Source organism: Vanellus vanellus (genome assembly GCF_965231255.1).
Source record: "Vanellus vanellus genome assembly, chromosome: 6".
Lineage (NCBI taxonomy): Eukaryota > Metazoa > Chordata > Aves > Charadriiformes > Charadriidae > Vanellus > Vanellus vanellus.
The window spans coordinates 54496088-54522961 of record NC_138911.1 but is presented as its reverse complement, the minus strand read 5'-3'; the positions used below and the strand labels follow the sequence as shown (position 1 = coordinate 54522961).

Genomic DNA, 26874 nt, shown 5'->3' with positions numbered 1-26874 from the left:
TATTTAGGGACCAATGTTTTTTTGTGACTTAGTTTCTATATTATACAACAAACTACCTTTTCTTACATTTTCGTGTATCTCAAATATGTTACTCCTAACTGGAAGGAACACATTTATATACATAAAAATTATGTGTATAAAAATTAATGTTTAGTATTTTATATTCCCTGGTAACTCTATGGCTTTGCGTTACTACCTCTCTGTCGTTTTCTGAAACAAAGCTGAAAGGCCAATGGGAGCAAAATACCAACCTGAGATAGCAATGTAGCAAGAAAAGCAATGCTGTCACTGCAGAGGGACTTGTAGCAGAAGAAACGACACTTCCAGTTACTGAGACTGTCAGTCCAAATCCATGTTGCTTTGGTACCCCGGATAAAGATCAGGCCAACTTAAGCGCTGGCGACACGCCACGCAGACAGATGGACAGATTGGTGAGCAACACAGAGACCATGCAGGAGCATCAAGTGTGGATTCTGAAGGCAGCATTCCCAGCTGGGAGATTGAAAACAGCTGGCCAGCCTGATTTTTTTAAAAACAATTTCTGTTTTAGGAAAGCCACCGTTGGTTTGGTTCTAGATGATGTAACGTACCGAACAAACCAGGGATAGGAAGGGGTGTTGTTATTTAATGTTGGTAAAACTGGCTTGAGCGGCACAAAAAGAAGGGAGTGAAGAAAGGGCATTCCCTCTGAGCCCTGGAGAGAGCGAGGATGAGAAATGGTAATGGAATTTGCCTGTGCTCTTCTGTGGTGGGGCAAAACAGATCCCACACACTGCTGAGTGGAGCAGCAGAGGGAGTGCCAAAGCTGCTCATTAGAGATGGGGAGGAGAAATCTTGCCTTGGATTCAGAAACTGGAATTCATCATGAACTCACATTTCAGCCTTCCTCTCCCAAGAGGATCAGAGTCAGGGTAGGGGCACTGTGGGACAACTCCTTCAGGACTTCAACAATCCAGCTGACCCATGAACACTTCTAGTGCCATCTCAGGACAAAACTTTGGGATGTTCCTCCATCTTCCATGGCCTCTGTAGTTCCCACATAAAGGTAACACAGGCAAAGGCTAGATGGTGGTTGTGTTGTATTAAGGGAGAGCTCTGATTTGGATCATCAGAGGCCCGAGATCACGTCTGTCAGTGTAGACATTATCTAACTGTTGGCCCTATCTTGGCTTGCAAAGATAAAGTGCAGAAGATTGTGCACCACCAGCAGAGAGAAAGAAAACATTACTGTGAGCCCAGCTCTAAGCCAGTAACGTTACAAAGGGGTGAATCTGGATTTAAGTCCGCCTCAGCTTTTTTAAGGTCACCGATTCTCTCTAAAGAAACAAAACAATGCATACTTGTGTGCGCAGAAACACACACACGCACACACTAATTAAAAGATTTAACACGGAAATTAGGTTGTGTTGCAAACCAAGATTCTTGTTAAGTGGAAATTTGCCATATGCTCTCCAACACTAGACGCAAAGAAGAGTCATTCTACTAACTTAAACCTCAATTTTGCTGGAGGATTGGAGTGTATGTTGTTGTCAATTGACTTGTTTAGTTTAGAATATTAATGTTTATTTTGGGGACTGTATACCAAGGTTACTCTGAAGAAGTTTTTGGAAACTCTTTTTCTCTCAGTGTGCTGAGCTTTTATTTTGAGGAGAAAGTACCACAAATAATAAAACGTGGAGGTGCCAGTGGGCTTAGTGTAAAGAAGACTTGGAGGTTTATATGTCTTCCCTCTTTTTTTTTTTAAACAGTCCAATTATGTACCACATAGCCGCAACTGGGCTAACAACAGCCATATGATGGAATAGCCTGTAATCCGGTTGTGGGTCTAGCTCCATGAGACAGACTCCAAGTAGATGAGTTTTAAATCTCCTTAGAATTAAGAAGGGTTTGGCAACCAAATTAATTGTTTTGGAAAAATCCTGCTTTATGGATCATGAAGAGGATAAAAAGGGAAAAAACATGTCATCTGTAGTGGTTAGTCAGATGTTCTTTTGGAGTTACAACGATTTCCTCTCTAATTCCTCTTCTTGTTGACATTCCCGTTAAAAGAATAATGAGTACTATGTTCGTTGCTTTAGTGCTACTCATCCCTGTGTACATTATGAAATCTTTGCATTAAGCTACCCAAATGGATTGAACCATATTGTAAGGCAGGCACTAAAAACAATTGCACTCAACTGTAAGCATGCATAAAAGCGAAGTATAGACTGATACGCTACGATACAAGTGGTAATAATCACCGGTACCCTGTACAGTAGTTTGTTTCAAAGAGGCGGTGGGGCCCAGACAACCGAGAGCACACATCAGTCTGGTTTAGCAGGACTGAATTATTTTAGTCTTTGGATTTTTAATATTTATGTCGTTACTCTTTTACCAGTGAGGTTGTGATGCTTTGGAAAAATATGTTATATGTATTATTAATGCCATGTTTAAATAATGGGAGACAATTAAACAATCACTGGGTAATAGTTTCCCAGGTGTAATTCTATTTTATATATTTTGTAGATACGTAATGTATTCTCACAGGGGCTACATTACTTAATTACCCAATGCTTTTAAAGTATTTTGGTAAAAATAGGTGTGCAAAAAAAGGTATTATTATTTCACAGGTGGCATAAAAGCAGCTTCATTAAGGAGGCTGGTACTAATAGTCCTTTAATACAGAAAGCCAGGAGATGGTTCTTCACATGGTACATTAAACAGTGAAATATGCCAATTTTGACTTGATTTCTATGCTGCTAAACTACCCCACATTCATTTGCTTCAGCTTTAAGCCCTTCCATTCTAGTATTCTCTAGCCCCGGTTACAGAATTGCAGCTTGCTTTTCACCTATCTTCTAACAGTTTAACATAGATGTCTGGGTCCAGTCCATTGTTCCAATTGTATATAGTTTAAAAAGCTCTGCAGTATTTTACTCTTTCCATTATATCTTGGCTTCCCTGAGCGCTCTGCTCGCTGCATTTTGCTTGTACTGGCTCTGTTTTCTAAACCCATTTATGGCTTTTTTTCTGTACACACTTGTTCATTGGGGAGCTTAAATTGACTTCTCTCCATTCTGTTTCCTTAACTAAAAATGCACCATTAAGGTTGATTGAAGTCTTTTGAAAACACTTCATAAAAAATGAAAGGCCATAAGAAATTAGGCTACCAGTGTTTGCAAATACCTGTTTTCAGCCAAATTGATGGGAAGGAATAAGAACTGAAATTTAAAAATGCTACTGATATATATTTGTTTGCTACTTATTTTCATGAGACTAGAAAAAGCATGTGTAAAACATTTTGAGGAATAAAATATTGAGACATTAACAAAATATGCCATGCAGTAGCTTTTTGCTGCAGAAAGCTTTTTCCCCAAAAAACATCAGGCACAGTTCTGAAGAGAGAAAATGGCAGCATGAACGGAAGTATCTGGATCAGTTATTTTCCTGTTTTTCTTTCTAAAAAAATATTTTTTTTAGTCTTAAATATTTCTCTTCAGACAATATGAAAATTATTTCTTTCTCAGAGTAACGTTTGAACCATGGAATAACATATTTATTAGGAATAGGAGGGGTTCTTAAGGAATTGCTTGACAAATGGGAGAAAAAGAAAGGTTAATTAAATCAGCGAAACTTTGAGTCTCCTTTCAGCACAAAAACATCTGTGCAGTGGTTGAGGATGTTAAGTGTGTTTTACATTATGTCCATGTACACTTAATAAACAAAGCAGCCTCATTTCAGCAAATCACCCGACAGGAATAAGGAAAGTCATTCTGAACAGCACGCTGAATTGTCAAGGAAACTTTTATGGGCATATGGAAATGCATCTACTTTAAAACGAGAAATATCAAGAGGGATTTGCACAAAGTTAAAAGCAAAGCAAGTGCTTTAGAATCAAAAGTGATTACATTGAAAATGGCAGCTTGCTTGTCAGGGCAGCTGAGATGGCTCCCTCACCAAACAAAATACTAAGTGTTCCAGCTGTTTCCAGGCTCTCCTAATACTGCTGCTTATCATTAAAAAATATATGCTTTAGAAATGTGGAAAGCTCTAAAAGAAACATTGTTTGATTTTAGTTTATTTTTAGATAATTTTTCAGACAACTGCCAAACATATTTTATTTACGAGACTTATTACTTCTATGGCTTTTTCTCTTTTCAGAAATAGAGATATTCATTTTGACAGTCATCTCACTAAGTGTAGACATCTAAAATGCAGGAGACTTTCAGTATAGGACTTCTGTTACAGAACAGTAGCAAAAAATCTGCATAGTGTGAGTTTTACAGTTTTAATAGACTTTTTCCAACAAAAAATATCTTAATGTGGAAAAAAACCCCACCTAGCCCAAAGTTCAAAATCAGGTTTGAATTCAAGATCAAACTTGTAAATGAAAGCTGTTCCCAGACTTTGCCTTGAATATTATGATCAGTTTAAAATGTTTGTTCCTTTTTATTTTTAAAAGCAATAGAATAAGCCCGCCAGACCTCAAATGCGGTAGTATGTGATGGTGTACGTGAGCACGAATGGTAGCACACGGTATCACTTCCTTTAGAAATTCTCCCGTTAATGGAGGAAAAGAGCAGCGAGATCAACAAGAAAAGTAGCTAAGTACAAGGAGGTCATGCAGCAGCGATGAGTTCTGTAGCAGAGGTACAAGGAAACCCTGTCAGTTTCCATCCCATTAAACAAGCTATGAGCTATGTGTTGGACTCGCTGGGATTACCAGCAAACTCCTACCAAGCTGTGTGCTAGCTCTTGCTCACATCCGCTATCAATTATTCAGTTCCTTTTATGCAAATAATGTTTCATAGACGCAATGGAGATCCATAATGGGAAGAAGAGGAACATCCATTTAGAAGAATTAAATGGTAGATGAACAGTGTGACACTTTGCAGGCAAAAGCTATTGAAAAGCTGCAGCACCAGTACTTCTTAAATGCCTGCATGCATGCACAGATGGGGAGATTCAAAGTTTTGTTTGCTTCTTTTTGACGAACAACTTTATACAAAATTAAATAAGAAGGCAATAGACAAAGACTCCTGCTTTCACAGTGCTGCCCAGGGGACGGTCGCAGAAGCCAGGCCTCTCCAGCAGACCTGCCTGTGTTCTTCAGGCTCTAAGCCTTCATTTTGTATTTTACAGGGAACGTATGCAGTAAGCCTGGATGCAAATGGTGCTTACCCTAAGGAGAAGCCTCACTGTTCTTCCCAGTCAGGAGTCAGAAAAAATCTAAGGGCTGCTCCTGTATCCTTTTATCAGGCAAAACATCCCATTGATTTCAATGCATATAGGGGATCAAAACTTCTCTGCTGTAGCACCACTACAGTTCACGGGGCCAAATTCAGTAATGGTGTATGCAGAAGCAATTCCATTCCCTTCAGTGGAAGTAAGCCTGCTGAGTGAGATTCAACAAAGATGCTCCAAAAAGGCTTATGTTCTTCTGACACTCTTCCCTCAGAAGAGATTGATGAGTAAATGCAGACAATCCTGGGTGCATCCAGCCGAAGAACTGATCATGTCTCTACTGCGAGCCTTTAAATCCTTGTCTGGGATTTTCCTTGAAGGTTTATCCCTTTTCTTGTAAGTAAACTAATTATAGTCTTCCTGCTGAACCGTCTGTGGGCTGTTTGATCACTTATGTCTGGGTCTGCACTGGCAAGTTTGGGAGTGGACTAATACCTCTCCACTGCAAAGGTTGTGGTGGAGCCACTTGTGAACATAAGCAGGTCAGTGGGGGTAAGAAGACCTCCTTCATCCTGTGTGCTCCAACATCAATTAGAGGATCTCATAATAACCTTGAATTTTATGTTTAATAAAGTGTTTAATAAGGCAGAAGCACAGAAAGAGGACCACAGCCTCAAGGCTTCTATGTCTGTCCTGCTGCAGCCCCTCTGCCACACTTTGCTAGTGCGACTCTTTGTGTGCAAGGAGTGTGAATTAAAAGCAAAAAAGTGTTATTAAATCTTTCTACTTAATTTTGGGACACAACACCTAAATGCTAAGAAACTTCTCACAGCTTGAATCTGTATTTCCTGGAACTTGTGTGCGTGCTCCAGTGTTGTAACTATGTCTTCTAGACATGAAGACATTTCTTCTAAAAGCTTTGTAATGTGAGTGCCTTGTGTATTTATGGTGCTTCTGCATTTAACTATCTTTAATTATACTGTCATTGGCAAAGGAAATTTTTTGCTAAACCAGGAGAGACTGAAAGTGTGTTTAAATGGAGTGCAGTTAGCCCCCCGAAGAGAAATATGCTTCCATCATAAAATTCTACACTTAAAAACGCCCTGGCAATAGGCAAAGGGGGAATTTAAAATCCCTGAAAGAGATGGAAATTTGAAAGACTATTACACGCAAGCACAGATAAGTTCAGAGGATTAAAAAGAAGCAAAGCTATAGGGGGCACACACATATTTCTAATTTCATGTTCACCACATTGTGCTTTTACAGCCTACAGAAACGAAAGCTCTTCACCTGTAACAGGCTGGCAGAGCAATGCTCTCCATCTCGGTGGCAGTGTGCCACAAGAAGCTCCAAATCCTTTAGGAAACTTTGGCTGCTTTAGAGCACAGGGTATTTCTACTCAGGATTATTTAAGGGGCTTTCTGTAGAGTTCAAAATTACACAGAGAGCACAAAGCAAAAAGCTGCACGGAGCAGCCTCTGCAGAGAGCTATCTGAGCTCACCCTCATCCCTTTCCTCTCCCCTTATCCCTCATTAAGGCCAATTGTTAAGTCTTGCCTTAATATTGACTTGTTATCGACGGAGGGCTCGGACTGACCTTGTACAGAGATCAGTAACACCAGGCCATGAGTACCACATGCTGCGTGAGCAGTCCTACTCTTCTTTTTCCTCCACATAGTACTTTTACAACCAGTTCACTCATAAGAGGCTATCTTCTGTTTTGTGTTGTTCCTCTGCCTCCATCAGCCACACATGTGCTCCTCACTCCTTTGGGCTCACCTGAGGGGTACAAACTGTTTTCCCTGATATTCCTGTGTCCTTGTTCAGGTCCCTCTAGCTCTCCCGCAACGAACAAACCTGACTGCTAGCAGGTGACAGCCTGGCAGTGACTTTTACATGCAATGTGATCCAAGTTCTCTGTACAAAACCCAAACCAGTCACACTCAGACCCACTTCGCAAGAAGTCAGGGCTCCAAACTAATCAGAAGGCAAAATGAATCTGACCCAAAGGCTGTGCTGCTCTCACAGACCCGTGCTGAGCTCTGCAACTGCAAGTGGTCGTTCCTTGCCTTGAAATGTCACGGATGGGATTTAAATCTTTGATTTGTTCTGCCATAACCCGGCTGAAGTGAGGGGGGAGTCTGTTACCCTGCGTATTCATGGCATGTCTTAGTGGCCCTGATGTAGAACATCAGCAGTACAACAAAGACACCTGGTGGATGTCCTGCAAACCGCACGCCAGACAAAGAGCACTTACCAGCCAGAAACCCGGGGATCTGACCCAAACCTGAGTGCCTGTGGTCTGGTAGCAATTTCACCCTTACTGCCTGCCGTCTTCTTCTAAGGATAATTAATACTAATCCCTCTTTCAAATCACCTCGGAGAAACAAACAAACAAACAAGTATAAGGTGAGTGTAATAATTTCTTAATTGTAAAAATTAAATCTTATCATTCACAGAAATTTGATGATGGCTTCCAAATTAAGCATAGAAACTCAAATTATTAAATTAAAAAAACACAGTAACTCTGGTAGTAATTTAATTAGACCTGTTACGTGAAGTGAATGCTATGAAAAATCTATCAAGTCTGGAAGTAAGCTCTTATATTAGAGATGGTAATCTCATGTCCTCTAAGAACTTTAATTTCATAGTAACATGGTAAGTTATCAACATTTACTTTAAAAATACTTATAATTTTATTAGAAATCAGCAGATATATAACATGTTTATAGTTTTGTATACCAGTATATTTTTTAAAATCCTATATATTCCTATACATGATACCCCAAACACTGTTTTAAAAAATATAATATGAAAAATGAAATGTATTTTTTTAAAAATAGATGGAATAATAAGGATGTAGTTTCATTGCTATTCCTTGCGTCATTTCACACACACACTTATATGAGAAAGGCTCTATAGATATAATAAGTGGCAATTTTTGTGATTATCTAAAACTGTGGTTCTGAACAGCAAAACAAAATCTTGCACAGTAAATTTAGCAGCATAAAACCTTGATCTGAGATGTAATTAATTCATTATAATATAACCCATTATATTTTCCCAGTTTAGTAGAAAGGAAGAGTAATTCATTCAGATCATAAAGCTCTTGGAAAAAAGACCAACCCACTATGTAGTAAGGGTGGGGAGATCAAACTTTGCCCTCTGTTTTTCCAGTGCAAATCTGAAGAAATTATAATAAATTCAGACTTCTTGTCAACAAAATTCTGAGATTTTATTGCTTATTTATACCAGAGTGAGTGAAAACAGAACAAGCCAAAGGGATCTCCAATTCCCACAGGATCCAGGTATTCTGTGTGTGTGTAAATGGTTGCTTCATTGAATTAAATAATTTAATAACATAATTGATAATTCATATTCATTATATCCACAGGAATATTTTTTCCCCATAATTTCTCGAATTTTCACAGTTCTTTTGAGTCTTATGGTTGATTTAATGTGGAGAGACTAGAAACAATTCCAAGTCAAATGACAGAGACTTTGTTTTGAAAAATATCCTTTAATTCAAAGAAGTAATAATAATAATAATAATACATATTTAATACATTAATAGCATGATATTCAATCCTATCATGCCCTCCCATGACAATAACTTTATTATGTACCCTCATGGATGAAATCAGGACTTTGCTTAAATAACTTGGAGATCTACTGCTAATACAGGCAAGCCAAGATTTCGCCATGTACTTTGCTAAATCCCTCTACAAGCATTTTTAGAACTGTTTTTGTACAAAGAAGATGAAATACTGAATTCCCTTAGGATCAGATTTGTAAACATCCCTAGGTATTGCTCTGTTAGCCCTGCGAGGCCTAAATATCTTACTAGTTTTAATTCTACTGAAAATCAGCTATCATATTGCCCATACTAACAAGTGGTTTGCAAATGACAAGCAGAGAAATATACCATCAGCGGTTCATAAACATCCTGTTGCATCTTTTAACTCCAATTTAACTTGTTGTTTTCTCTGCATAAGGAGGAAGCTTTTAACCCCATTCAGTTGTAATAACATGAGAACAGTACTGACCTAGTACTAGGGAGCATGTGTCCCAGACGTGACCTGAAAGAACCCGTAAGATAAAAATGTATTATCTTATTATCACTCTCATCTACAAGCAGCTGATGGATGCAGTGACCGCCTACTGCTTTGTGCCATCAAAGGATAAAAAGCCAACACTCTAAAAACACAGGTGTTTCCTTTCAAGTCCAAATTATCTTCTTTTAATCACCTCTTTTTGGTAGAATTTGCCTCCTATTGAAATATAATTTATAACTATAATATTTAAAATGGAACAAAATGAAGCCTGGAAGATCTTAATATTCAGAAAGGCAACCAAATGTGATGTTCTGTTTTAAGCAGGGAACTCTCATGGAGACTCCACTGGTAAAGTAATGTTGTTTTGCACATTAAGCAAGGATTCAGGCTCCTTTTGTACATTAAAGAGCGCATGCCTTTGTACATTAAACAGCGCATTACTAGCTCTCTAATAGAATGGGAAAATTAAAGCAAATCCATTTGTTACTTTTTGAAATAAAATGAGGTGAAACCCTGTCTTTTAAGAGCTTTGCCTTTCTGTGTGAGTTGTTTCTCCTTCTGATCGTAACAAAGGAAAAATACACATGCTTTAAACTTTCAAGGGAAATATATATATTATACGTAGACTGCACTTGAATAAATTAGTTGGCAGTAAATTTAAGTTACTAATAAAACTTGTACACAAGTGTTATGATTAACAAGGTCACACACAAACCTAAACAAAAATTCAGTTAACTCCAAAGGGTAACTGTCTTAATATGCATCCACCAACCTCTCACCCTGTGGCCTCCATGGCTAATTTTCATACAATATTTCCACATGTTGTAGTGGTTCGCTAGCATAAAATTGTTAATTGAATGTTAGCTGTCCTGAGAAATGTCATAGCTGCAAGGTACCTTGAATATCAATGGAGCAAAGGACAGTGGGCTGATTTTGGGCATTGAAAAAACATTGTCAAAAGACCTAAAGTAACTTTAAAACCTTAAAACTTTTTGGACTCAGGAAACTAAGATCTTCCTTCCTACATAGGTACACAGGCAAAGTTGAACTTACATTACCATACAAACTAACCCTTTGACTACCAAAGACTAAGGAAGAAATGCATGGGTTCATATGTTTTCTGGTGATGGAATGCAACTATAAATTTAGCTTAAATAATTACTGTAGTCTTCCTGCTTTGATGTATAAGCGAATCTTCCTTGAAGTTCAAAAAATAAGTACTGATTCGAGACCAATCCTGTAAACAGAAATAATGAAATAATCTCATAACAGAATTCTTGTTTCATTTTTACTTTAGGGTTGTGTGCAGAATTTCTTATTATTAATAAAATAAAATTAAAATATAAATTAATAACTAAATTTCGGTAACAACTGTAAAATGCTAAGAGATGCTACAAATATCATCGAAATGAAGAAATTTAGGGAAGATAATACTTCAAAGAAATCTAACCACAGTAAGGTAAGAATTAGACTGTTAAAACACCTGAATAGCTTTAACTATGCCTGAAGAGATGCCATGAGGGGAAGGGTTAAAAACAAGGCTGATTTGTCCTAAAACATCACTTCATCTAATCTGGGATAATGTGACTAGTGTTGCTTAATCAGACGCAAACATATTTTTTTTTTTTTAATTACTATCTGGGTGCCTTTGTGGTGGTGTTCTAATTTTAGCATGTTGGATTAAACTGGAAACACCCAGACATGATGCATAGTTTTGTAATGTTACAACAAGCTGAGAGAAATGGGAAAAGATCAAAGAACACGTGGCATGTGAGGAAATGCAAACATAGGTGCTGGCAGAGGATGCTTGCTACATTATTTAAAAATATGTGGTCTCCATTTGTTGTTTTTTTTTTTACTGTGTGAGGATCAATCTATAAGATGGGGAAGGAGTGATACATGCTGCTTTAAGCCAGAAAAAACCCACTTTTTAAGTAAAAGAGAAGTACCTGTAAAAGGATCCTGGACAGTGTGCAGTTAAGATAGAATCCAGTCCTGTGAAGAGGCCAACTTAGATCGAGGCTATGGGGAATTTAGTTCTGTATAAATCAGTCATGCTGAGCGATGTCACTTCTGACCACTGCCTTCTCATCTGTAACATCTGAGTCAGCATGGGACTACATAGTTTAAATAAGGTTTATTTAAAGTGTTTTCTCTCTAGAGGTTTGGTGATATTAGTCACCAAAAGTATATGTTCCTTTGGAAACAACTCCTATCATCTCTGTGCATATGTAAATACCAATTGAAGACGGTTGTGGAGAAACATCTTTGGGTACAAGCCCTTAATTAGTGCTCTCTTTTTCATTGGCACATATGGCCTACAGCTTTTACACACATTTTTTCTGGCAAGGGAAAAAACATACCTTATACCATAGTGTATAGGTATAATAATATATTAAGTATGCCTGAGAAAACTGCTTGTTTGGGGCTAATCTTACATGAAAAGCAACTATGCATACTGATTCCAGAAAAATCACCTCACTAGCTTACACAACTGATTTTGAGGGAATCTCTTTAGGTAGTAAATATTAGTAATCAAGATGGAAATTTAAAAGTCCCAGTGCCAGACCTGTTTATTCACTTCCCTGTTGTGGAGAAATGTTTGCTACAATAAGAAATGTTCAATCACACAACAACATTCAACACAATCACACACTGATTCACATTCAACATTCAATCACACACTGGCTCGTTCCAGCTGTGGCAGTCAGTAATAGCAAGATACTGCTGTTTGTATCACAACTATTAGATCTATTTAGCTACAGTAACAGCATTTCTGCTTCCATACTTAAGTTTTAATTACTAACAAAATGAGACTTCATGCAACAGAAACCAACAAACCAAACAAACCAGAAAAACTCCAGATAGTGACAGAATAAGATTAAATATGGATTTGGGAGATACTGACTTATTTCTGTTAAACAGCTGGCTCCATTTTATATTATAGTCATTGTCCTAGTTGCAAAATTTTAAATTGTCCAGATGTTTTCTTAGATACATTGCAAGTTTTAACGGAAGAAAGAGAGTAAAGAAATTTTTGGTGGATCTGGAAACTGAGGTAAAGAAAATATGACAGCATTTAGAGAAAGAAAAGTAAAGTTTGAAAAGAAGTGCCTTGTCTGCACGTCCCTGCCCCCCCCCCCCCGAAAAAAAAAAAGAAAAAAAAAGAAAAAAAAACGTGGAAAGAAGAAGCAGCAGTGTTTAGGGCTGTTAAGAGCTTCACCTGCCTGCATTTTCTGTGTTGCCCTGATGCAGGTGGCTGGTTGGGGAAGTAGCACTGTGATGCACTAAATGGTTTAGAAGATTAGTTGCTGCTCCTTTGGCTTGCCTAAGAGCTCTTTCTGCATGGATGCTTCAAAGATTATTTGTTGTAATTCCTGGGTTCTTAGACTTATCTGTAACACAAAATGCACATGGATATTCTCCCTGCACAGCCTCACCCCAGCTGGCAATCATCAAGTACTGCACTCGTTCTTTTCTTCTTAATTTTCCTCACTAGAACGTTACATCATTTCCTTTCAGTTCCTGGTATAGTTAAAACTTTAATTTACAGACTGAAATTGATTAATAAATTTAAAAAACTCAAACCCAAAGCTTTTGAAAGCACTGAAAGGCTAATTCTATCAATTATTCGGACTGAACCTAAAAATCCATCCTAGTGTGAAGAACTGACAAAGATATGTATTCCTCCAGAAAAAAATATTTCCCAGCTCTGGGAAGGTTGTGAGAAACTTACAGACTTGCAATACACCCAGGAAAGATAAAAATGTCCTTGTTAAAAATGCTTTATAAGGCCATATAATATGTAGCATGAAGGAATATAACTACGTTAAGTATTCAGGAAAATGTAATCCTGTTTGTTTACGCTTACTTTCATTTGACTTATTCAGTAGAGGCTCTTCAAGTTCATGACCAAATATAAGATCAGAGGCAAATAAATGGTTAATGTTTTCATTAAGATTCCCATTTGTTATTCTGAGGATTATATCTTGTAAAGTTTGCTGAAATCCACTCTGGAGAGTTTGCAACTGGAAAACCCTTCAGAAGAAAAGGAAAAACAAAAATAAAGATTATGTATCTTGGTCTTTATGATAGAAATGTCTTTTTGGTTTTGCAGTAATATAAACAGTAATGATCAACTTTTTGTGAGTAAAGAACTGTAGGATCAGTTCTTCAAACTACTGTTGTGAGCTTGAGATTTGACTATTGCACTTTCTAGACAAGCTGTCAAACACAGAAGCTATGCAAGTTGTGTAAATTAAAAAGTAACAGTAGCTATGAAACTCAAATGCTTGAAACAAAATTGTAACCACTTCAAGAACAAAGCTACTGTAATGCACTGAAGCTGTTTTACTGAGAAAACGATTTTCCATTGTAAACCTATTACAGGGGATGGCTGGCAGGGGGCTGATAGAAATTCAGCTCTGGAAGGACCTTTATAATATTTTAAAATACTTAGTAATTCCTAAGTCTCACTTTGTGACCACCACTTCTTGTAGCAACTGATTTAAGGCTGTGCGCCAGTCTGCGCTGATTTGTTAATTTTGTTAAAACTGGGTACAGTACAATGACAACGGTGATTGCCTCCTGTAAATCATCTCTAATTCAGCAGTAACAGTGTTAGAAGATTTAATCAATAGCATGAAAAAAGAAAATATTATTATGTACAGAGTGTTCTGGTGTCTACCTAAAACAGTACTAAATAAAGTGCTAGCCTACTTTCTGCTGGGAAAATCTCTTTTGAAGCTGAAGATCAAAAGCACTTTTTAAGCTTAAACACCACCATACGGTTTCAATTCTTGCTTTCTAACAAGCACTTTAAAAAGCACAACTAAAATGCAACTGACAAACTTGAAAAATCTTTTGTGTTGTTCCACTTGAGTGATCTAATGAGAAAATGGCTCAGTTCTGTTGTAGCTAATGAGGTATAACATCTTCACTGAACCTGAATATGAAACAGAGATTTCTCTAAAGATATAGTCTTAACATGCTTCTATTGCTTTACGCATTCTGCCATGTTTTTATTTAAGTGATGTCCAATGAATAAAAGCACAGGTCAGTTTTGAAATAAAACATTTACACATGAAATTACTCAATCCAAAAGTGCTTTGAACTCTGTATACAAGCATTGTGGCTTCAAGTGGGAAAATGTGTTTCACTAACTTACTAAGGTCTTGAGCCTGCAAACAGAGATACTAATGTAGTCAGACAGAGATCTGTGATAACACACTTTTGACAGATGAAGTTCTGAGACAGAACCCCAGTGTACATGGATTTTAACCTATCTGGTTTCAGCAGTGACCTACTATCAATGTGAAGACAGATTTGGCAAAACAGTGAAGATACCTCTAATATCAGTATCAAATAACAGCTTTTATTCTAGTAGTAGCTAGAAGCGAATATCCTGCTAAAGGGCTGCATCTATACAATAAAATATTAATACCAAGAAATTTATACAAGGATACAATAAGAACATAGCCCATAGGTGTGGGAAGCATAAGATAACAACAGAGGTGTTAGATTCAGTGCATCAAGTAGTATTTGCAGCTCAGCAACAGTTTAGATGTGGTTGGGCATGGTGACAGCATCATGACAGTAAAAAATTTAAGGCGACAACTGGAGAATAACCTTGTGGTGTAGGTGTCTACTGGTAGGGCTTCTCATCTACATGTGTCTACAAGTGAAGAAGTTTGAGGGAAAGCTGGACAGGTTGATGAGGACAGAAGAATAAAACCGATCGTACTGATGCTTATCATCCTTAGTACTTACGTTTCAGATGTGTAAAAGAACTATTTCTGTGCCCTGTAAACATGAAACCGAGATGTGAAGAGAGAACTGGCTTGAAGAACACAGACAGGGAACAGACTTGAGATCTCCTCATTATTCTATTGATCATTCTGAGGAAACCGATGGTTAAAATGCATACTGCAGTTTTTTGAGCTGGAAGGAAAGAATTCTGTCCATCAAACAAATCTCCAGAGAAGTTTCATGCTGTGATACAGAAAACACAGGTCTGCTGTGGGACAACACACTCTTTCAGTAAGTGGTGTCTTAGTGATAAACAGAACCACAGAGACAATGAACCTTCTGTTCGTAGGAGACACGTGCTAGGCTAGCCTCCTCTCTGACTCCTTACTGTTGTTATTGTTATTCTTGTATTTAGGAAACCTACCAGTGAATCCTACTAAAAATCTCTGTTTCAGTGAATTTATACTGTAATACGAGATGAGGCACACCCAATGAATGCAGACAGACTGACAGATGGGTGAGCACAAGAAAATAATGAGCAATAAAATTGGTCAGTGTGACAGACAATGGTCACAGCAGATGCCCAACTGTTGTGAAGCTTTCTTTTGGTTTCATAGTCAGTGAGAATTTCAGGGCAAGGTTTGGAGTAAAACAACAAGGTAGCTTGTCCAGGGAGCCCCTTCTCAACAAAAGGAGTAGCAAAGGTAGAAATATGGCAGTGAAAAAGGGGTGTTGCACCTCAAGGCATTAAGACGTGACCTCACTCTCAACAAGAAGCATGGGGATAGGCAAGATTGAACCACAGCGATGGAGACAAGTACTTTGATGAGGAGGGACAGTGAGAGCTAAGACAAAACAACAGGCTTATGGGCAAAGCAATAAATGAAGAATATTATCTGTGCTAAAGTATTTCTAATGGATACAGATGGGACAAGAAACTATCTTTCAAGACAAGACAATATGATATTGATTATCAAATTATAGTTGAAAAAAATTATAAATTTAACTATCAGTAAGAATAGAAATTGGAATCAGGTGTGTCAAGAATCCCATTTATCAAGAGAAGATGGACAGAGAAGTTATAATGGTGAATATTTCACTTTGAAATTACAGTTCAAAACACTGACACAGAATTGCTATGATACTGCATTATGTAGTAACATTATGAGATATAAGAATTAGGTTTCTCTGAAACTTTTAGAAAAAATTAACAGATACAGATACCCTGTGAAAGTATGGGTACTTCTTTTCCTTCTGTTCTTATTCCGTATGAACATCCTTGCATGACACTGGTAGTGCATCTGCTTAACCTATGTATGAGGATTTGATTTATCAAATGTGGACCTGCAAAGTTGATTTCTCCCCATGACCTCATTCTACCTGTAATCTAGACTATCCAAAAGCTGCATAAGTGCACAGGACTATGAACCGAGGGTGAAACCTGCTGGAAGAAATGAGTGGATTTCCTGCAGCATGTAGCTTCAGGGTAAGTATAAATTGCTACTGGGGGTAAATTTCACATTTCTGAACAATAAAATCTATGGTGTTATCTGTATTTATAGATAGATGAGTCTCAGGCTCTAATGGGTTTTTTATAGTTTTTAAATACAGAAATGAAGGCTGGGTGGAGACTGGATTGAGAACAGCCCTGAGGAGAAGGACTTGGGGGTATTAGTGGATGAGGAGCTCAACATGACCCAGCGATGTACGCTTGCAGTGCAGAAAGCCAACTGCATCCTGGGCTGCATCAAAAGAATCGTGCCGAGCATGTCGAGGGAGGTGATTCTCCCCCTCTACTCTGCTCTGGTGAGACCCCACCTGGAGTACTGCATCCAGCTCTGGGGCCCCCAACGTAAGAAGGACATGGACCTGCTGGAGCGAGTCCAGAGGAGGGCCATGAAGATGATCAGAGGGCTGGAGCACCTCTCCTATGAAGACAGGCTGAGAGAGTTGGGGTTCAGCCTGGAAAAGAGAAGGCTCCGAGATCTTATCGCAGCCTTTCAGTACTTAAAGGGGGCCTACAGGAAAGACGGGGAGGGACTCTATCAGGGAGTGTAGTGATAGGATGAGGGGTAACTGTTTTAAACTGAAAGAGGGTATATTTAGATTAGATATTAGGAAGAAATTCTTTACTGTGAGCGTAGTGAGGCACTGGAACAAGCTGTCCAGAGAGGCTGTGGATGCCCCATTCCTGGAGGTTTTCAAGGCCAGGCTGGATGGGGCTTTGAGCAACCTGGTCTAGTGGGAGGTGTCCCTGCCTATGGCAGGGGGTTTGGAACTAGATGATCTTTAAGGTCCCTTCCAATCCAAACCATTCTATGATTCTATGAAATGTTTGGTTTCTATTACAATTGCCTATAATGGGCACCTCAATGAAGGTATTACAACACTTAAATTTTCCTGGCAGGATGATAGAAAGAACATATTATAAGTTCTCACACTCATTAGATTCTGTGGTGAAGAAAGAAAGCAGATAGTATGTCTTTTTTTTTTTCCTGATTTTACAAAACCTGAGATTGCTTCAGAGGGTCTATTCAGAAGGAAAAAAAAAAGATCTATTTTAATGCTATGATAACCACATTAGGCATCCATTATAGGTGACATGAATATTGTCCTTGGAATTTGAATAACATTTGTTTTACTTGTTCCAGGGGCTGATAGTCAGCTCTCATCCTCTCTTCTGCATTTACTGGCAGTCAAAACAAAGCAATAAACAGTAGTTTTTCTTGAGAGAACCCTGTGGAAAGAAAATACAAATTAACCCAGAAATGAGGTCCATGTCAAAAAAGTCAATTTGACAGTATCTTGGCTACACCAGTAAATGTCTGAACCAAACCTTACACCAATGCTACTCTCCTAAAAACAGAATCCAAACTGTGCATAAATGATTATATACCTTTGAGAAATATTTTTCAACTTTAAGTGCCCATGAATAACTGACACTTTGTACTGACAAAGTGGCATGCTGTGTGCAAATTTATACCTTCCTTATCAAGTTAGCCCAGATCACAGTAGCTTCTCATAGCCCTCAGCACATATGAGGATTCAAGTGCACTGTGCACCCTGCAGAGACAGGAAACAGCCTTACAGAAGGCCAAATGTTGAGATGCATGCTGTGCTGCAGACAGAAAAGGCTAGCAATATTTTTCTGTTTTAATATACAACGTTAATGAAAAAGACAGGTGGTAAGGTATCTGAAGTGTGGATCATAGTGGCAGGTACTAACTGATGTTTACTAATACACTGTGAGACGTACTTCTTAATGCCACATTGTATAGGAGACAGCTGAGCCCACCACCTCAATCCCCTTTAGGAGAAAGTGTAGGCCTGCAATTCTACAGAAGGAGACCCTGGAACAGCAAGTTCCCAAGAGGAATCTGTTTGTCTTTTTTCTTTGTGAAGAGCATGGCTGTTCTTCCCATTTCTGGGGAACATTCAGTTTGCTTGACATTCTCCTGTCATTTCATCATCCATTTCAGAAGCCAGTTCATTTCCCACTCTGCATAACCCTTTGAAAGTTGGTTTAAAAAATGTCCTAAGTGCAAAAACATTCTTTTGAGTGAACCACTGAAATCAGAGTGCACGACTGCACCAAATGTGCTATTGTTCCAGCATGCTCCTGCCTTCTCTCTTCCCTGTGTTTCTAGCTGTTGCTTTAGACCAGAAGCTGCTCATTTATGGTAAAAGCAATATATAAGCACCACCTTGGAGGTGGAAATACTACATATATACACTTCTATTCTGTGGATGGTTGGTGAAGTTTTCTGGATCCAGATAATGAAAATCAAACAAATAAATAAACCCCCTCCTCTGCTCACAGAAGTCTGAGGAAATGAAAACAGCTGTAAACCACTGTTTAATTTAGTAAAATACTTACGGCAACATTTGTTTGTATTCTTACAACAGTTGAATGACAACGGGGCAAAATAAAACAGCATATACTGTTCCACTAATTTGCTTGTCAAGCTTCATTTCTGTTACATCTGACCTGCAATTAGGTAGCATGAGGAAATAGATTAAGAAAGAGAAGGGGAAAAAGAGTCCTAATTTTAGCTTTGCTTCTTGCTCACAACCTCAGTTTCCATAAACCCACTAAATATTGGTGATTGCTGAGCAGGTAGTGGACATTACTTGATTACATTCATATATCACAAACAAAACAATATCCAAACTGTATGTTAATATGTAATATTAATTTGTGTTAAGATGTGTAAATATGTACTATGCGTATTTTATGCTTTATGCAGGCTTATCTCACAAGGCTACAAAAATTGAGAGCTAATTCAACCTCCGAAGAAAGTGTCAAGAGGATCTGGGGAAGGTTTAGGACCATTGTTGTCCCTAGAATATCTCACAATTGATAAAGAATGCAACAGACATAAAGAAGACAGTATCCACTTAGTGAGAAATTAAAAGCAGCTATAATAAATGGAAATATAAAGAAATTGACAGTAAGAAGTAAAAACTTCCAAAAAACTGATGAAAAGAGCAAATGCACATCAGGGGACAGTGAGAAACAGTTTGAAAATATATCAATAACAGAAGTAATCTTGACAATGGTACTGGATCATTACTAACTGAAGACGGTAGAAGTATCAATAAACTTGAAACGAAGCATAGTTGTTTACTAAATACTTTTGTGCTACATTTGTGGGGAAAAAAAGGAGCAATGTTATTGATCTCATACAGTAACAATGAAATAATTTCCATTCCAGTATTGACTGGTTGTTAAGTTAAGGTTGTTAAGTAGCAGCTGCTGAGCTACAATCTAACATGTTTAAATCAGTGACTTTGAGTAAGTCACATTCAAAATAGCTGGCTGAGAAACATCATGGAATATTTATGTTTACTTACACTAAGTTTGGGAACATCTGCAAAGTTTTAGTGGCCTGCAAGAAAGCTAAAATTTGTCCTTATTTAAAAAGGGAAAGGGGAAGAAGCTGGAAGGCATTAGTGTAAAAAAAATCCCTCCCACCAACAAGAGGGGCCATCCTACAGTTACTGAACAACCACTTCAATTCTTTTTTGAGCCCCCAGTCTGTGGACAGAATGTTCATCTCTCATGAGGAAGCATGTAAGCAAAATTAGCACAGATATTTGTCGTATTATGATGGAAGCTCAGACAGTCTATATCCATGTATGCTTCTGCCAATGTCCCTTTTCCCTGAAAATCTGAAAATGAATTCATGTTTTTCCCACACTCCAGATGCTGAGCATATGCAAAGAATGAAGACAAGAAGAGCTGGGTGAAGTCTTGAAAAGTATGCGCACAACAACTAGATTTTGCAGGATTGTCTGATGCTCTGTCACTGTTACTTTTATAAAACTTGACCAATGTATAGAGGGAATTCTGCATGGTGACTCTGCAAGACTCGTCTGATATGATAAAACTGAATTTGACCATGAAGGTTGCCTTATATACACAAAAATAAGTAAATGAATCCTGACAAGTCTCAGAAGTATCAGTCCTGAAAGAGTGCACAGATGAGAAATGCAAACTGAAAGATAATTTGAAAATGCTCTTTAGGACACAGGCTGATCTAACGTTGATGGCAAAAGGAAGAAGAAAGAAGTATGACCATCTCTGTCAGAGGATGATGAAAAGAATATCACTTATGAAATGAGAAAAGGAAAGGAGGTTTAACGGCAGAATGAATGACTGCTTAGACTACACACAACCTTGCAGAACAACTTTGGATGAATATACAAAAGCCTTCTTTGCGCTCATAAAAGATACTGTAGTCTGAACTGGCTGAAGTCATTGATTCTAACAAGTGCCTGTCATAGCCATCAGGACACTATACAGTGTAAGGCAGCTGAATTTTCACGGGTCAGGCACAAGGGACTGAAATACTATCTCAATATATTTTACTCACTATATGAATATATTCCTAAAATTTTGTAGTGTAATGTTGTCCAAATTTAAGTAAAAAATGAAAACAGAATATGAATGATCAATCCAACCAGAGATAAATGTACACACTCTCCCAGATCAAAGCAGCAGCCAGAGAGGTAGATAGTTTCCCTACTCAAAATGAAATCCTGTGTAGGAAGGTGAAAAAACGTGAATGTATGCCTAACCACCTATGCAATAGGATCCAAAGAACAGATAACAGCAGCCTGGTATCGTTAGTGGCGTAACAAGTTGTTCACAAAGAACTTAGGAAATAAAAGCCAACTAGCTGATGCCAAACATACCATATGTGTGCAAAACAAAATAAAAACCTAACATACTGGATTTCTTCAAGCTAGGAGGGGGAAAAAAAAGGGAGATCCAAAGCTACTGACACTGAAGACACCTCCTTCCTCATCAGTGGAGTAAAGGAGAGATAAAAATATATTTTGAAAGCTGATTGTACTTGCTTCCTTTGGCAAGTCCTTGCCATCCATAGCCACACAAGGCCATCTTTCAGTACAGCTGCTGCCTATTTGTTACCTGATTTGGGAGCTTTTGTCCAGGCAGTATTGATTCAATGTGATTGTAGTTCAGATACAATACCTGTAAAAAGGAAACACAATTAATCAAACAGAATGTTCCTCTGCTAACACATTAGCAAAACGGCCAATTACATTTTTCTGGCTCAGAAATTTGATCTTTAGAAAGATGATTGGTCTGTTTAAAGAGCTTAAAAAGGTTTGGTGCAATTCATTGATTTTGGATCAGATTACTGCAACAATACTGTAAAATTCAAACAGTGGTTGCAATCAGCTTTGTGCTGATTGATTGCTGTTGTTACAAAAAACCACAAACAACAGGGTATTAAAAGAGATTAAAGACTATTTTCAATCAAAGGAAATTAGTTTATCATTAATATTATTACAAAAAATAGAAAAGACTGTCATGAACCTGCCTTGGCATTAGGAAGGAAGATTAAACCACTGAAAGACATGAGATTATTGTTCTGTAAATTCATACTGCAGACATTTCTAAACTGGTCTGCTAGCATCAGCTCTACAGCTTGGAATTAAGTAAAAGAAGACAAATATTCACTGAGAATACAAGTAACCGGGAAAAATAAGATAGAAATGAGATACGTAGCACGAGCAGATCCATAACATGCTGACTTTGGGGTAAGAAATGCAACATGCTCCTATGAAAGAAGCACCCTAATGAAAATCTCACAACAAATTCACAGTTCTTTTTCCAGTAGCAAACAATTGATTTGATTCTGACATCAAAGGCAAGGGCTTTCAACAGTCTGCTCTGTTTGCTTCTATATCACATTACTGAAATTCCAGTTCCATAGCTCTTAAGCTGTCTTCATTGCTTTCCAACAGCACTGGAGCTGTAATTGCTCAGATGGAATATTCCATTCTCCACTTACCCTGAGGCCTGCCAAAACACCACACAGATTGTAATTGTGTACCTCAGCTGTGTCAAAGCCTGCTTGCAAGGTACTCGTTACTACTAAATGTTAGAAGCAGGATACTCTATTGGTCAGAGGGACATTCCTCAAGTAATTTTTATGAATTCATAACTGTGCTGTTGATACATGTCTAAGAAATTCAGGGCTCGCAATTGTAATACCTTAAAAGGCACATAGTCAGTGTTATAGTATTGCTCTACAACCTTCTACAACAAAGCCTCCAAGGAATGAACGTCCTTGCAGAAAATAATTCTGACAAGAACGTTTAGATGCTTGTATCTGTCCTCACATCTTAAAACAGTCTCTTGAAACCAAGAATCAAACTAAAAGGAGTTACAATTTCTTTATGAACAAGACCTACTCAATTCCACCAGAGTATTGACACTGATATTCCTGGCATGGTGATACTGTTGCTGAAGGCCCTCTCGGCTATATTGAGATCAAAAGGTGAAGATTGTGGACTGTGCCATGAAAATTGTCTTTACATGTTACATCAGGTAGGGACTTTCACTGATAGATGCAGGATACTGGGAAAGAATAATACATAAATATGTCTCTAAGAGGACAAATACATACATACAACCCATAGAAATACTCCCCTAAAGATTAATTTCAGGATGATGTCTGCAAACAAATGTGACTGGTGCTGTGCAAAATACTTTTGTTGCAGAACAGTGACTGTCTTACTGGGTGCACATACTAGTGTTCAGTTAAGGATACACTTAATGAACCCAATTACAGGCCATTCTTGCTCTGAATTCCTATAGTTCTACAATGGACAAGGCAGCTTTTTAAGAAATCAGAAGACTGGAGAAGGAGCACGGCGCATACATACATGTCTGTTCTCACTTTGGCCAAATTTGTTCTGAAATGAATCAGATCAGGTGGGTTTTGATCAGATAAAAATCTCTCTTCTAGGTACCCTATCTCTTCCTAGACATTTTCTGTCAAACAGTGTGCAGGCAGCACCACTCCCTAAATGAAAAATGGAAGCATCTAGAGAAAGAATATTTCTTCAATGAAACAGCAGAAAATCACCCTTTGTGATGAAATTACACTATGGATCAGTCAAGGGAATTTGGCCTACAAAGGCCAGGGAATTATCAGCGATATTTGCTAGAGATTCTAGCTTTAGATTTTTACATTTTAACCACAATATTAGATGCTACTTTTAATAGATAATGCATTTCTCAAAATCATTGCACCTGATATGCATTTTTGTGAAGTCTGAGTGTCCCCATCTATCTGTAATCATGTCAGAGGTGAGTTTGCCTCCAAACAAATCTTTTGCACTTTTTCCATCTGTTGGCTCCTGTTAAATGCATTTGAAATGGTCTGCTATATTAATGTAGATCTAGAACTATCATAGTAATATAGGCAAGGAACATTTTACAATTCAATGAATTAAAAATGTTTTAAATCAAAGTAATTTAAAAAGTGTTGTTTTGTCTTCATATGAGCAGACCTGGATTACTATTTTCTTACACAACAGATTAATAGAGATACTGTGTGTTCTCTCAGTTTACAATACAGATTTGTAAGTAATGTACACTAATTTCATAGGTGTTAGAAATTATTAAGCTCCAAAATTATAACTAAAGCCTTGGGAACCCTAGCAGTGTGCCAGGGCACTATTGTGCTAGGTATTATTACAAAAAAAAGGCAACTTCAACCCCAAGATGACTAAAGAGAGACAGAAACAGACAATGGAGTATTATGGAGTATATGAAAAGATTACACATGTATTAACAAGTCTGATCAGCCAGGTCTTAATTTGTTAAAGAATTATTTTAAAAAAAGTTATAGTCATAATCTGCATACAGAATAACTTACTACTGCGACATCATCAAAGCTTTGAGAGAGGGACAATGGAATAATGCAAATAGTTGGTAGCGATCTTGTTTCCAGACTATTAAATTTCTACTCTTGTCCAAAATTATCAGATTAGTTAAACCCTAAGTAGAAAAAAGCATGGGTTTATTAATACAACTTTAAAACATCCATATATAGGTGTATTCAAACTACTTTGTTTTCAGCTCCTTCCTCAGCTGGCATCTGCATGACTCAAAACTAAGAAATCACTTAACAAAATCTTCATTTAGATTAATATCACTTTTCAACACTCAAGGCACCAAGAAATCCCTTAAAGTGAGTGAAAACTATACTGACATTGCCTTAAAAGCCTTTGTGCTCTCACACAGTTTACAGAGTCTGAACATAAATAAGAATCAGGGCCTCAGTCTCCAATCAGTATCTGAATCCAGCCAACAAAGTTTATAATACATACATACATACACATATTACCTACATGATCATTCCAGGTAAGCTGAAAAGAACTGGAACTGCTGCAGGTGTAACTGTTTGTTATTTGACATGAGTTGCAGTATCATTCCATGGATTGTAAACCTTGATTTAGCCTACCTGGTATGTGATGTTTGCCTCTGCAAAACATTTTGCACCCAGTACACCTGGAAGGTTCAGTACCTCCTTCTCAGGGGTGAGTATCAATCCAAAAATGTTAGACTGGAGTTCTCATCAGTTTGGGTTCCACTGTAACGATGCATGAATGCCGCACCCACAGACAGAACCTCCAGCTATGTTTAAGTATAGCTTCCTCTATACTTGAACAAGTCAGGAAGGACTAGTTTTGAAATAGTAAATATTTACCTTTAAATTATGTATCTCTTGGTTGGTATAAACAAAATTATTACTTATGTATAGCTCTATTAGGGAGTAAGTTTTCTTTAAACCAACTGAAAATGTGATGGAAATGTAATGAGGATAAGACAGATTTTCAAACACCTGTCTTTTGAGGCTGGTACGATGTTTTTTACATTATGTTTTGTAAGTTTGGTGAGCTTTGAAATTCCTTGAAAAATATGCAAGATGCTCTTACTATAAAGTGAGCTGTAATAGAAAAAGGTGGCTGATACAGAGTGTAAAACAAGCTACAAGTGACACAGTTGGTGTTACTGGGTCCAACTGTAACTAGATAATGATCAGTAGATCAATTAGATCATTAAACATAGATAAATATGCACATTTAATAAGAAATACTTATTTTGCTGGAACATAACTGTTCTGCCTCACTCCCTTTCTTCAGTTCTGCTAAAGATACACTCAGATTTTTTAATATTTGAAAAACCCACTCTGTTGGCAGTGAGTGAAAACTCACCCTCTAAAATATTTACTATAAGGAAACATTTCTACTATGTCCCAGCTTAACAGCCTGCATTATCACTACCACAGTAAATAACGTACCATCCAGTGTTGAAATGTAGTTTTCATCTAAAGTAAGTTCTTAGAGGTTAAGACAAGACTTCATTTCTTCTATTTGTGTGAGATTGTTGTTGCTAAATGATGCCCATCTTAAATGCTCTAATATTTCCAAGTTGGAAATTTTGAAGAGTGCTGGTCATCCAGATTTATGAGAGTGATCTGTAATAAAACTCAGAATTGAAAGAAAATGAGCAGTCAATTAATATGTAAATTAATTCCACCTATTTATTCTGTGCTTAGTTTCTATGTGTACATTTTCTACTAATATCAATGGCAACTTCTTGGATGCAGGATGTGATAATTCCCCATTATACAACAGAGCTATTAATTTTTAATAGATTTCAAAAAAGTTCAGCTACTCCTCAAAAAAAAAAAAAAGAGCTCTACAACATAAGCATGTCAGCTCCCAAATGTACCTTTGCAGTTGAAGCTATCTGGACATAGAATTTTTTTTCTTGTCTGCATTAGATCTCAGATAGTTTTGTTTTAAATTTAAATCCTTCTGCAATACATGATTATTTTATTGGCTAGTCTGCTTTACACATTCTCATTCTAGAATCGGAATGGAAACAGGATTTCAGCTTAACACCAAGACTGGATATTTAGCCTAGAAGAGGCTGAGTGCAAAGTCAGAGCAGAGTTTATCCTAACTTTATTGTTCTTCATACTTGTTATATACAAATTAAATACTCTTTTCTCTATATCATAGATTAACAAATTCAGTAATTTTCCTGTTTGAAATATTCTTCAACAGAAACAAATAAATGTTGATACCAAACGTGTATTTTGCTGCCCAGGTTGTGAAACGACTTTCTTACACAGGATCTGACTTTAGACACCTGGCAGCAAGCTTCCAACCTAAACCATTCTATGATTCTATGATTCCTGTAAAGACAAAGCTGTCAATAATCCAGCTGACAACCTGTTTGTATGACTACGACTCCCCCTTTCCGATAATACTACAGCATGTTAGCCAATCATTGCACAACAAAGAAAAGAAAAGGAAAGAAAAGAAAAGAAAAGAAAAGAAAAGAAAAGAAAAGAAAAGAAAAGAAAAGAAAAGAAAAGAAAAGAAAAGAAAAGATCATAGAGTCCCAACCAAAAAATTCAAATTGTATTGTAGTGGCCCCAAATATCCAATATCACAGTATTGAGATTGTATCTAAGACAAATAATCACTTAAATATTAAGTGCCATTAGACTGGCTTTGGTGATGACTAAAGAACATTCTTTGCTATATTATTTTATTTTTCAAAGTATTT

The 26874-nt window shown here is 37.4% G+C and overlaps 1 protein-coding gene across 1 annotated transcript in view; it reads right to left on the bottom strand.

The window, feature by feature from the left end:
- Positions 1-26874, bottom strand: part of LRRC9 (leucine rich repeat containing 9) — a gene marked incomplete at both ends in the record, with an annotated part of 68641 nt that overhangs the window by 16187 nt on the left and 25580 nt on the right. Inside the window, 13 exon segments of the mRNA XM_082485757.1 lie at positions 13090-13256; positions 21326-21375; positions 21379-21465; positions 21818-21924; positions 22695-22762; positions 23539-23645; positions 24167-24183; positions 24186-24288; positions 25001-25153; positions 25156-25202; positions 25595-25634; positions 25638-25741; positions 25744-25771. Of these exon segments, the coding sequence (XP_082341883.1) occupies positions 13090-13256; positions 21326-21375; positions 21379-21465; positions 21818-21924; positions 22695-22762; positions 23539-23645; positions 24167-24183; positions 24186-24288; positions 25001-25153; positions 25156-25202; positions 25595-25634; positions 25638-25741; positions 25744-25771 (1078 nt within the window).